The sequence below is a fragment of the Notothenia coriiceps genome, unplaced genomic scaffold (assembly GCF_000735185.1).
Source record: "Notothenia coriiceps isolate Sejong01 unplaced genomic scaffold, NC01 NC01_scaffold00006800, whole genome shotgun sequence".
Taxonomy (NCBI): domain Eukaryota; kingdom Metazoa; phylum Chordata; class Actinopteri; order Perciformes; family Nototheniidae; genus Notothenia; species Notothenia coriiceps.
Window position 1 is genome coordinate 50,187 of NW_011339501.1, and position 13,089 is coordinate 63,275.

At 43.8% G+C, this 13,089-nt stretch overlaps 1 protein-coding gene across 3 annotated transcripts in view; it reads right to left on the reverse strand.

Moving 5' to 3' along the window:
• Positions 1–544: 544 nt before the first annotated feature.
• The window catches only part of LOC104943789 (E3 ubiquitin-protein ligase Rnf220-like), a 17,023-nt gene continuing 4,478 nt past the window's right edge, over positions 545–13,089 (reverse strand). The window contains exons 1-2 of one of the 3 annotated variants that reach the window (XM_010769256.1): positions 4,555–4,620; positions 545–1,765 (exon numbers count right to left, since the gene is read on the reverse strand). In XM_010769256.1, the coding sequence (XP_010767558.1) occupies positions 545–1,204 (660 nt within the window). In that variant the 5' untranslated portion in view covers positions 1,205–1,765; positions 4,555–4,620. Of the gene's footprint in view, positions 1,766–4,153; positions 4,172–4,554; positions 4,621–13,089 lie in introns of those variants that run through there. The other 2 variants (XM_010769255.1, XM_010769254.1) reach the window with 2 other exon arrangements.

Genomic DNA, 13,089 nt, shown 5'->3' on the forward strand with positions numbered 1-13,089 from the left:
ATGCATGATAGAAAAGGGATGTGTTAGACCCCTCATTTTACCAAATGTAAAACATATCACTTTGAATACAAGAACAATTTGGGGCTGATTTGTGTTTGCATTGAAGGAGACTTTCACAACAATAATGTGAAAGTATGGGAGTTGAGTGTTTCAATAATGTGTCTCTTACAAGCTATTATGCCATAAAGATGGGTGACAAATATTTATGTAAGAAAAAACCCAACATAAACTTTGCCATTTACAACAAGCCTGGGAAACAGCCTAAAGCAGCTTCCTAGACTTTCGTAGTCTCTAAACTCTACTTGAGGGATGAACACCAATCGTCCAAAGCACATTCTCTCAATTTGTGTTTGGATAAAATTGGCAAAAGCAATGTTTAATATCTGGCTCCAAAATGATTGCAAAGACCATTTCATATGATTATGATTATGATTATTTAGTCATCACTTGCACCCAGTTCTGTTGTGTTTTTCCTGTCATTTGTCACCCATCTGTATGCACAGTTCAATGCGGTTCTAGTGTCCTTGAGTGCAATGTAAAACATTTACTCACAGCGTTCAATGCGGTCCTCAGGGCTGGAGGAGGTCTCTCGATCAGACAGGAGGCCTGACACAGCGAAGATCTTTTTCCCACTGTCCTCGACGGCTTTCAGGGCGCTGCTGGGAGAACTTCCAGGAGGAATCTGGGAGCCGCCAAAGTCGTACTCTTTCCCCTCTGCATCAGAGTACCGCAGGTGGGGTGAAGCATCTGGATCCAGGCAGCCTTTGAGGCGCTTGGCCGGGGTGAAAGCAGACTGATACGCGCTGGGCAATCCGTCCCGATCGTCTGGAGATGCAAAAGGCCTGAAGGCGCCAACGCCGCTGTGGTTCAGCATGCTGATTGGCGAGCAATCCAGGTTAGGCGGGGCAAACTGATGATGGAGGTGGAGGAGGGACGGAGGAAAATCCCTGTTGGGGAATCCCGGTGGGACTCCACCCTGGCGGTGGTACATTGATGCAAAAGTATAAGAACCATTGTTAAATGGCAAATGGACATCCTTGTCAACAGACACAGGGACGCCAAATGGACGTGGCTGCTGGCAGGGAATTGAGGCATCTCGAGAAGCTTCAGCAGTGGAGGCCAAGACCATGAGGGCCGGCGAGGCCAGGGGGTTGGGAAGGTAGGAGGAGCTCTCCATCTTGAAAGCTGCCCTGTGGAGATCCATGTTTGGACAGAATAAAGAGGTTGTATGGATTTTGGGGGAGGAGGAGATGATTCCTCCTCTCTAAATTTGATACAATGTCCAAGACCCTTGAAAAGGGTTTGAAGAATTAAGGGAATCTGGGTTGGAGACCTAAGGGAATTGGCTTTTTAAAGGTTAGGGCTCAGAAAAGAGCTGTTTGTACTAAAGAAATGTATTAGCTAAGAAATCAGCCAATGTCAGTGCTTGTTAACTCAAATTAAATTCATTTCTCTTCAGTGAAGCTAAAGTGAGTTAATCTGTCTCCAGCCAAATGCACTTGAGCTTAGTTCAGTCCAGATCATTCCGTGCCAGGTAGGTGCCGTTGGGTAAAGTCCTTTACACGCTTCACAGTTTGGACGACATCAGTCCTGATTATAAATACAATAATTTGTCAAGTTAATGTTCTTCCTCCCAGGTAATATGAAGTAAAGGCCTCCCACTTGAAACGTTTGTTGGACGTGTTACTCAAGCCGGATGGTCGAAGGGGGGGTGGACATCCGTAGGTCCTCAAAGCTGGTTCTTCATCTTCATGTGGTTGCCAAACTGAGGGGACACAAAACACAAAGATTAGTTTTATTTTCAGAGAGCTGCTTTGTTGTTTAGGATTCAAGGGTTTTTCAAAATCACAAAGACCGTAAAGCTGCCGTTTGGGAGATTCTCTCTTTACAGATTACTTGAGATTTCAGCATTTAAAGGTGGGGTAGGTAAGTTTGAGAAACCGGCTCGAGATACACTTTTTGTTATATTCCATGGAATGCTCTTAACATCCCGATAGCAATGAATATCTGAAGTGCTTTGACAAAAAATCCATAAAAAAATGTCATCTGTGGAAGCCGTAGTACTGTAAAAAGCAGGACCAATCATTTTAGCCGGCCCGGCTAAAATAACTGGATGGCCTACCTGCCTGTCAGACTTCCATCTGTGCACAAACTTTTCTCGTGCCCTCATTGGTCATGTGCGCGTTCGTGTGTGTTGGAGGAGGGTCTCTGTAAGGGAGTAGCAGATTTCTTCCGGCTGTGTCTTTTCAAATTCTAGCGCAATCGAGCTGGTTTCTCCAAAATTACCTACCCCACCTTTAAAATATATTTTCTGTGCAGACCAAAATTGCCTAAATTTAGCTCAGCCAAAATAGTAATTATAATCCCTATTGACACCCTTTCAGGTTCAACTTAGACCGCCTTGTCTTTTCTTAATGATAGGTGCTTTCAGAGACAAGAGGCATGCTTTTTCAACTGATAGAGATCAATGCCTTGACCTCAATCTGTTTGTAGTGGGAAGAGCTGAGTGGAAAATGCGTCTGGTAGCCAGGGATTGAAGTTAAAACCTTTGGGGACGCAGTGTTCTTAAGCGGTTACTGTTGTTGAAGCCACAAATTCAGATCCTCTTGGGAAAAAGTGTCCTTCAGTTGACACTGTTCATGAAATCCTGTAAATCCCTGCCCTTTGACAAAAAGCCAAGAACTATTTGAAAACCCCAAACTTCTCTCACTTTCCCCTCCCCTTTTCCTCCTGCTCTTTAAAAAACCTCCCCAAACTGTTTCCACATCACATCTTTCCATTCCGATCTCTACAGCCCTCCACGTCTCATCTCTTCCCAAATGTCCTCTCCTCGTCCTCCATCCTCCTAATCTTCTCCTCCTCTCCTCTCCATCCTCATCTCCTCATCTCATCTCCTTAGCGCTATCTCTCCTTCCTTCCTTCCTTCCTTCCTTCCTTCCTTCCTTCCTTCCTCCCTCCCTCCCTCCCTCCTCCATCTCAGATCTTGGTCTAAGCCGCTTAGTCCTACCATCTCCCAGGATCTTACTGGACCAGAACCACTTGTCTTAAGATAAGGACACACATGCATGTACACACATTTCACCCACACACACATCTGATAAAAAGCCATGTGGCTGGATGTTCAGCTTGACACCAGAGCCGGTGTCAAGCTATACTCGATGCTACCCCCCTATCTCTTTATCAAACCACTTTTAATTCCCCAATTTTTATCAGTCCTCCGTTTATTTTAACATCTCTCCTGTCAATCTCTTCTCCTCTCATCCCTCTCCCTCCCTTCCCCGTCTCCCCTGCTCTCTTCTCCCTCGGGTGATTCCGATGGGTGATATCATATCAGGCCTCTCCATCTGCCAGCCACGAGCCAGAGGAAATCTGACTGAGTGAATAAATTAGCCGTACTTGACCTCCCGACCCCCCCCAGCATCCGTGGCAACAGACTAGAATCTTCTCTCCCGGGGATTAGAGCGGAGCGTTCAATTGGCCGGTCGAAGGAACGCAGAGAGGCAGCCGATAAAACGACAAAATAACGTTTCAGAGATTTTTATCCCCAAAGGGCAATTTGAAGGTGGCTGGCACGTTAGGCGTCCAATATGTTAAAGATTTTGAGTAGGTGAAGATGTGCTTGTCATACATAAGTGATTGTGGGATTGTGTGCATCGTTCTGGATTTTAATAACAAAAATATGATCGGCTTACATGCAAATAGGTTATCATGAGTAATTGTACTTCATTTTATTAAATCAGATAACATTAAATGCCACTACGTAAAATGTTGGTTATATTATCATAAAAGTCACCGCTGCCATCAGAAAAATTCAAGACCAATATAACTTGAAAGGTCAAACTCGAAGTCATGTGAACACGTACATAAACACTCAACAAACACAGTATCAAGTAGCGGGCCGCTCTGACACAAGCTTCAAAGCTATGTTGACGACCCGCCAACATCAAAGGAGAAACTCCCTGGGAAATGAAAGGAAAAAATATTTTATAGCTATCAGCTGTCAACAACACTCATTCGAATCAATTTCCAAACCTGATCTGGGCTTTGGCACGCTCCCCCACCTCCCACACACACAAAGCAACAACTGCCAAGAGAGAGGGGAAAGGGCCCAGAGACAGAGAGAGATGGGGAGATGTGAGATGTTTTACATTACCGCAAATGTACAGTAGACTACTGTGGAGTGTTGAGAACGGCTTACGCTAACACGCCTCTGGTCTGGCCAGGAGTCACATTACCCGCCTCTCTTCCTCCTCTGCCTCATCAGCCTACCTACCGCAATCCATCCCAGAATTAGAACCTTAAAAATGTAGCCATCACAAAACTTTTCTTTTTCTTTCTCCCCCATCTCTTTCTCTGTCTATCAGTATCATCCCTCTCCTCCTCACCCTCTCTTGAGCTTTCTCACTTTCTCTGCCGGCGTCCTCTCTCTGTTCCCGTTGTATATCAGATCACACTTTCTCCTGTATAACCTCTAAAGTAGGAGTGTGTCTGAGGTGTTGATAGCGAGGTAATACACTGATAAGTACCGGGATATTTCAATTTTATTATCATTACCCAGCAGGCAGAGGGGCGGCGAGTGAAGGGCCGCCAACGCAAAGCAGCCAATCCAATAAGAGGACACTCGATATTCCCTTACAGGCCAGAACTAGAGAGGAGAGGAAACAAGGAGGTGGAGAACAGAGGGTGAGGAAACAATAGGAAATAAGAGAAGAGGATAGGAAACAATCAGATGAGAATAGAGGAAACAAGAGGAGAAGCGAAGAGACAGGAAAGGAAACAAACAGAGGACATGAAGCAAAAAGAGCCAAAGGGAACAGGATGGGAAAAGAGAGAATCAAGGGACAAGAAAGATAAGGAGATGCAAGGAGAGGAAATAAGGAAAGGAGAGGAGAGAAGAGGGTGTGATATCAGAGCAAAGGGTACACATCTCATCTCCCTGGGTGATTGACACAAGCTGGCGTCCTTCTGGCCTTGTGTGCATATGTGAACACACACATACATGTGTGTGGGGGGGCCTGGTTAAACTGATACCATGGAGCCTTTCAATTGTCTCCCTGTATTCTAGCTTTTCTATTTGCTTTTGTAAGGATGCTTTCACCTATGCAAAACATTATTCTGTGTGTCATTTCAACTACACTTGTGAAACGACAGCGTTAAAAGTGTCATACAGCTTCCAGAAGTAAGTGATGTTTCTCACCTTATCTCTAAAACAACAATCATAATTCCGGATGACATGCACCTATGCATGTCATCAATATACAAGCGCAATTACATCTAACGCACACACGCATAATGTCACTCGGTGCCACTTACAATCCCATTTGCCACCGAGGGATACCACCCACACATTGTCTGACACCGGGTATGCATTTTATAATAGAAAATGTCACAGGGGAACATTTACCACGCTGTCATAATTTGATTACAGTGTGCAAGAATGATACAGCTGTTGGCGCGATATTAAATACAAACAGCGAGGAGGGCTTTTCACGTCAAATCTGCACTTTAAGTGACAGTGTCATGCCAGTCTGCAAAATTGCAGTGTCAACAACAATGTGTTTTAACATCATTCTGAAAGGGAGTTTGACACGGGAAATATGAGCTACTGAGAGGGGGGCAGCGAGAGAAGTCACAGATTCTATGAGAAAATAATTTGTAAATGTGGTCATGAACGTTATTATTGTTCTTTAAGAATAATGATAGGATGTTATTTGCTTGTTGGAGAGCTCAGGGAAAGGATTTCCGGGGTTAAGGACGTTTTGATGGTGGTATTACGGATGCAAAACATCATATTAGGCGTCCCATGACAAGAAAGATGGTGGTGCTCCTATGTAAAGTCCTGGATTCAGAAACATAGGATCAGAAAAGTGGAAGGGGAACAAAGGGATACACATAACTACACTGGTGACAAAGAGTACTTGTTTTATCGAAGCCTTCCTTTTTTGTTGACTGGTCGGAATAAATATTGTTCTTGCATGGCTGCTTTGAGTGTGTAACCGACGCTTTGGCTGTGCCAACACGATGCTGAAACTTGTCAACTCGAGTTTTCCAGTTTGTCTGCTGAGTTTTGGAGAGGAACGAAAAGGAATCCAATTTTGGATATAAAAATGTCTTGTCGACTGTGACTGGTGTGTGTGTGTGTGTTTGACTGTCGAGGCTGTCGGGAAGTAAAGCAGTCGAAGTTGATTTTTTCTCTTTTTTTTAATGGAGACATAGAGAAAGGAGTCAAAACCGCAGGCCTGTCTAAATGTGTGTGTGTATGTGCACGTGTGTGAGAGTGTGGGCACACACTTCTCGGTCCATGGGTTTATATTTAGAGATTGTTGACAGGCGTGAAAGTGCCACTTTTACATTTTATGCCACTCTTAAATTCTCTCACACATCACTCATACATACCGGATAAGGTTTAGATAACTTTGAAACTAGAGTTACCTAAGTGCATTAAAAACCATGTTAATACATGATTCCCTAAAGAGATTTAGATAATAAGCAGAAATGTGAAGCTTGTAGTGTTAAAAAGAAAACTCTCCCAAGAACAAAATGTTCACAGCCAAAAAGGCCTGAACCTCCTGTAAAACATTATAGCTATTAAAGTTTACCCTCAGCCTCTGCAATGTTTTTACTCAACGATTTCTTACTCAACCCAGGTAGTTACAGAACTGTACTTTTTAACCACTCCAAAAAATCAACCACATAAACATTTATGGGAAACCATCAACGTCCTGGATCATCAACAGAGCAAGTTACATGAATGCAGTATTTGGATTATTAAATATCATTGGAAAAATGTATTATTGGAAAAAATAAATGTTCAATCTCAGCAGCCGCTATTGTAAAAGCCCTAATCTTATGCAGCTCACATGCAGTTCATAACATAACATTGCCTCAAAAGACGTTGCTTAACATTTTTTACGAAAGAACAAAAGAAATATATAGGAATATAACACTTTTTGTTCCACTGCAATAAGGAATCATTTCACCAGCCAACAGACAAGGAAAACACTGCTATTTAAAAACGATGCCGTTACATATTAAATATTAGCCGTCAGGACAGTCGGAGAGACAGAGAAATCAAACTGTCCGCAGTGTGTGCGTGTGTGCTTTTTGAGCATAAGAACCATGAGCTGACCCACTCACAGGCCCACTCTGTATGCCAGACGGACTGCAGTGTGTGTGCGTCAGTCGGTGTGTTCGTGTCTGTGTGTGTTTGCTGATGTCCGATGCAACAGTCGATACTATTGAAATCTACTCATTCATGTCTGGCCATGAGGCAAAGCTCAAATGTCCTTGTGAATAAGAATCACAGCCATTTATCTCCCTCCTACTCCCCCTCTCCCCCTCTCGTATTATTTGTCCTTGTCTTAACTTTCAGCTGTAAAACCCTAATTTTGTTCCCAAATGCCTTCCAAATATCCAATCTCATCTTTCTCTCCTTTCTTTCGCCTCTCTCCGATATGAAATCTGTCACCAGGTTATTTGCTTCAGCCACACAGCTGCGGCATATCGGGAGAAATATGCATCGGCAGTGAAAAATATTACAAAGATTTGATATTATACAGTCACACACATCATCCCGAGGTGGATAATGGCACTCGGGCAATATTCAGCAAAAAAATCAATAAGGATTGGACAAGCTTGCACGAATGACCGTGCAAGCTTTGTGCAGCAGTCAACTAACAACGAATATATTTTGTAGAATGTGTTACTTAACATACTTCATTTGTGTGCATGTTTTTTTTTTTAAAGATTAAAAGGACATCTTTCTTTCTCAGACTCTTTCCCTGTGACATTCATGCAATACTTCCTGGAGAAAAAGCAAGAGGATTTACTTCTCAAATAAGCCTTTGTGATTTCCGAGACAGAGTTATGGCCAGCAGACAAAAATCATTCTGGAAGTGGGCCCTGACCTGTGGCAGGGATTTCTATTCATGGCAGCACCAGCGAGGCCCAGTTCAGTGGGGCCAGCTAATTCCTGGTACAGACCAGGCTAAATGAGAAAAGCACACCATTCCATTGCTCGTATTTTTGGATCATGGGACAACCAAATCCCAGCATCTTTTGTTTCCCTGAAATGTCATTATATAGACTTAATTTGTATTATTTGGCTCACTTCAGGTACAGCAATATCGGCCTGTATTCTGGACATAGTATCATTCAGAATTTCACATATTTTATAATTCGAAAGACAGTTATGCCTCCTAAAGACTCGCAAAAATAACCATTTCTAATCACAGAAAGCAGCCCTAAATTACCTTATGTTGCTTAATATCTAACAAGAGAATACCCCAAGTTACAACTTGGAAGAAAACGTTTTTATGTGCTGCAATTAATCTGGATGCCTTGAGCTGCAACACTGAGCTAAATGGAAGCCAGAAAAGACACTAAAAAGCCGACAATATGCTCTTAAGCCTGAAATGTGTCCGTTTGTATCAAAGCCATAATACTTAATACCGTATTATACTTTTCATAGAAAAGGCACGCACACACAAAAAACGTACAAGCCTGACAGATGACACCAGTATGTCTCCGCTGACCGACAGGTGACGGAGCTATCTGTCCTGCAGGAGTGTGGTGAGTGTGTGTGTGTGTGTGTGTGTGTGTGTGTGTGTGTGTGTGTGTGTGTGCCAAGGTGTTGTGTGTCTTGTCTGTGTTGTGCAAGGCGGGGCTGTGTTTTCTGCCTCTGCTGTTGTGAGGACACATCACCTTGCTGCCTTCCTGTTTTTCCATCACATCCAAACCCCCCCGTCCCCCCCGTCCTGACTGAATACCGGGTCACATGGGTGCTAAGGGCAGTTTCACGTCCCATCGTTTCCTGTGGCTGACTGTCAGGGCGGATCAGGGTGCCAGGCGAGTTTAATGCTGACTAGATGAGACAGCTACGCTCTGACTGGGAGGGGTCTACTGGACCGAGCACAATCTGCTACCACCACCCCCTCCCCTGCACACATACACACATATTCACCCATAAACAAACATACATACTATGGAGAACAAACCACATAGCAACAGTGTATGAGCACCACTGTGCACAATCAGTGTGTATGCATCCGTAACTGTGTCAGTACGGTACTAGTAGGAGTCGTACCGGAGGGCGTAATGATGCATCATAAAGCTAGCTGCATTTTTCTGCTAGAAGTTATGATTAATGACTGTTATTATAATCATAATTATATAATAATTGCAAACATAAAACAAGTAAAAGCTCAGTATTTCATTCTCAATGTTTGGATGGAGCAGACAGAACTGTCTAGTTGGCTTCCCGTGGGGAAAATAAAAACCACCAGACAACATTTTATCAACTAATGCAACTATCACCAGGGACAGCACAAGGGCCACTGGCAGATGGACACTAATAAAAGGAAAGACAAGGGCAAGGGAAACTAAAGAGCTGCCGGTGGAATCCAGCCCTGTTTCATATTGCGATTTGGACTGGAGGAGGCCATGGCTTGTTATCTGGACTGTATCACATCTTACACCTGCACACCATCTGTGTCTGTGTCTGTGTGTAACTGTGAGCATGTGTGTGTGTGTATGATGACGTGGACCTATGTGTGCACTTATCATCTAGAAGACCCAGGAAAAGGGGGGGCGGGGGGATGCCTGGAGTGTGTGCACGAACAAAGACAGACATGGTTATATGATAAAATGCCTCTTAAAATGAGACAGAGCAAGTGTTGGGATAAAGAGCGGGGGGCCGACGAGTAGACACAGAATGAGAAACTGTTTGACAGAAACAGGTTAACAGTGTGGAGAGGAAGAGAGCGCAGGAGAGGCTGACAGACAGCAGAGTTCGAATAATAGATAGAGGCAGTGACAGGGAGTCAATGTGATGGCGAGACAATAGACAGATAGACGAGCTCTGTCAGGGGGCGAAAGGAGAAGAGGAGGAAGAGGAGCAGGCGGAGGGAAACAGCGCCTTTTCTGTTCAAAGTTGCGAAACGAAGATTCTGAAGCTCTCTGCTAGCCCTTACAGCACTCTCCTTCTCTCAGAACACAGAGGGAGATACTGAAGCTCACTTTAACCTATAATGCCAATATTGTCTGACAATTCAAATAGACTATTATTGATTAATTGGCTTCAATAGAAGACAGCAAAAGAGTGATATTGCAGGGATTATATCGATTAGTTTTCACTCTTATTGTCGACTCTCCTAAAATCAGCATGTCTGGCTTCAGACAAAAACATCCTCATTTTATTTTGTAGGCGGGCCACAACTATGACGATAACTAGATCCATGAATTTTATTGCATTTACTTTTTATCCATTTATACAACATTAAAGGTGGGGTAGGTAAGTTTCAGAAACCGGCTCGAGTGCACTAAAATTTGAAAGTACACAGCCAAAAAGAATCCGCCCCTTCCTTCAGACTTCCTTACAGAGCACCTCCTCCGCGAGAGCAGGCTGCAGTAACGTTACATATCAGGCAAAGCTAAACACCACAGGTTAGCAATACTACACAGCCAAAGCAACTCCGATATTGACTCTGGTTTGACTTCTCCTAATTTCCACTTTCTTTTTGTTCTTAATTTGCTCCGTTACATTTTTTCTTTTGCGACCAGTAGACGATGTTGAACCTAACTCTGCCATGGTGAAAGTGGCCGCCTGTTGCTGGCGAGTCATTGAAGTACTGCTGCAATGCACGCCCAATGACGGCACGCCCAATGAGGGCACGAGATACATTTGTGCTTGCACGAGATGGAAGGCTGACAGACAGGGCGGCAATTCGTTGTAGTTTTTACAGTATTACGGGTTCCACATGGATTTTTTGTCAAAGCACTTAAGATATTCATTGCTATCGGGATGTTAAGAGCATTCCATGGAATATAACAAAAAGTGTATCTCGAGCCGGTTTATGAAACTTACCTACCCCACCTTTAATTCCGAGTGTTCTTGCTTTTCTCTTTGAAAGTCATCACATAACGGCATTGTAATACACGGTTCGGCTGCATTAAATGCAGCCGAACCGTGTATTACAATGCCGTTATGTGATGACTTTCAAAGAGAAAAGCAAGAACACTCGGAATTAAAGGTGGGGTAGGTAAGTTTCATANGTGCTTTATTATTTTGTTGTGCTAATAAACACTACATACGCAGAGCTAATTTGACATGCAGACGGTAATTGAAATAAACGCGTCGCCGGTAAATAACAAGTGTTTGAACACGCGCAGACTCGGGAGCGGCTCACCTCGGAGAGGACGCGCGTGCTGCTCGGTGTGCATCCCCAAAAACTTTCTGTCATTGTTGTCTCGTTATCGCTGCTATAATCACCGTAATTGAGTGCGAGGAGCCGGACCCAATCATTTAATGGGTGGATATTGTAGGGCTGTCTCGCTTATCCAAACCAACCAAATGCTGTTTTTTTTTTGTATTCCCTCAATGGAAATTGCAGCCTGTCCGCCACGCACATTGAGTTTTGAGGCAATTCTGATTGATTTGTTGTTTTAGCCCTGCAACAAAAGTTACATTTTTCACACACCATTACTTCCACATCTAATATTTAGACTGCATTCATTTCATTATTTTTGTCACTTTTTGAAGACATTTAAACATTTCTTAACTTTTTGACTATTCAAAGTCATTTACATATGAATTAGCGAGATTTCTACGTATTTCACCAGATAAAACAAGTAGTATACAATTATATGAAGCATCCTATCCTCTTGTCATATTTTAGAAAATATATGGACTTCAAAACAAACATCTTTATTTCCCTAATTGATCTTAAAGACATGATTATTTCCTACAAACAAAAGCAGATAAGAATCCTCCTGACTGCAAATTTGCAAGCAGAGCCAGTTATTCCTTTTATTGATGACAGGAAAGCGGAGTAGCTCATGTCCAGTCGTTTTCTATCGGAAGGAAATCAGTCCATGTACAGTAGGGGATGCAGCGCCGTGTTAAATGGTTTGATTGCATTGGAGAAGGCAGCCACTGGTAATGCCGTTACAGGGGGAAATATCAGTCGGAGACGCGATCGGCAACAAGACAAAGTCAAAGAATTAGCCTAATGGCGGGGGAGAGGAGTTGTGTCGGATGTCAGATACTTTCTATTCTCCATATTGCTCTGTGTCTCTTTCTCTCTGCGTCCATCCCCCTTTACCCCCCGCCGCCACATCATATCTCTCTCAGGTTTCCCCCACCTCCCCTCCTCGAATCGTCAATTACACCGTGAGCCAGATCACAAGCTCCCTGCTTGGAAAATAAGCTAATATCTCCACCCCTCCCTCCCCCTTTCCTCTCACACCTCCCCAGAAGACACTGTTGGTGCATTTGCAACCATCGATTGCAGATAGGCAGTATTTGTGTAGCCTACTTATCATTTTACCCCGTGCAGCCAGCCGGGCATCCAGGCGGGAGACTGATCCATGCAGCCTGATCTAACCCAGCGACGCATAAACACACACACACACACACACGCACATGTATGCATCTGCATGACCACACACAGGGCAGTTTGATATTCACGCTGTAAGATCAGCCTTTTGAGAGGTAAAATATGTAGTTGTTGGTCGAGCATCCTCTGACGTTTGGCCTCCATGCTAGACACGTCATTTCCCGACAGGCATTAAAGATGTTTCCCATTGTTCTTATTATTGTTATTAACTCCACAATAGAGGATTATTACTGCGGAATCTGTGAGTGAAAGCAGTGTACCTGGCAACTGTTTTTTTTTTCCTTGTTAAACTTGAGCTAATTGGCTTGCACTAGCCTGTAGTACACACCGGCCAGCCAGCCGCCTGTCTGCCTGCCAGCCAGTGAGATTAGTGGCTGCTGTTGTACACGCCGGCACAGCACAGCAATAAAGAGTCATAGCAGGGCGGCTGGTGCCACACACATACACACACACACACACACACACACACACACACACACACACACACACACACACACACACACACACACACCCTCTCTCAAACACAGGCCCACACACACACACACACACACACACACACACACACACACACACACACACACACACACACACACACACACACACACACACACACACACACACACACACACATATATACACACTTGTATTATTGTATTGTATGAGAGAGGTTCCAGGTTGAATTGAGGCGAATATT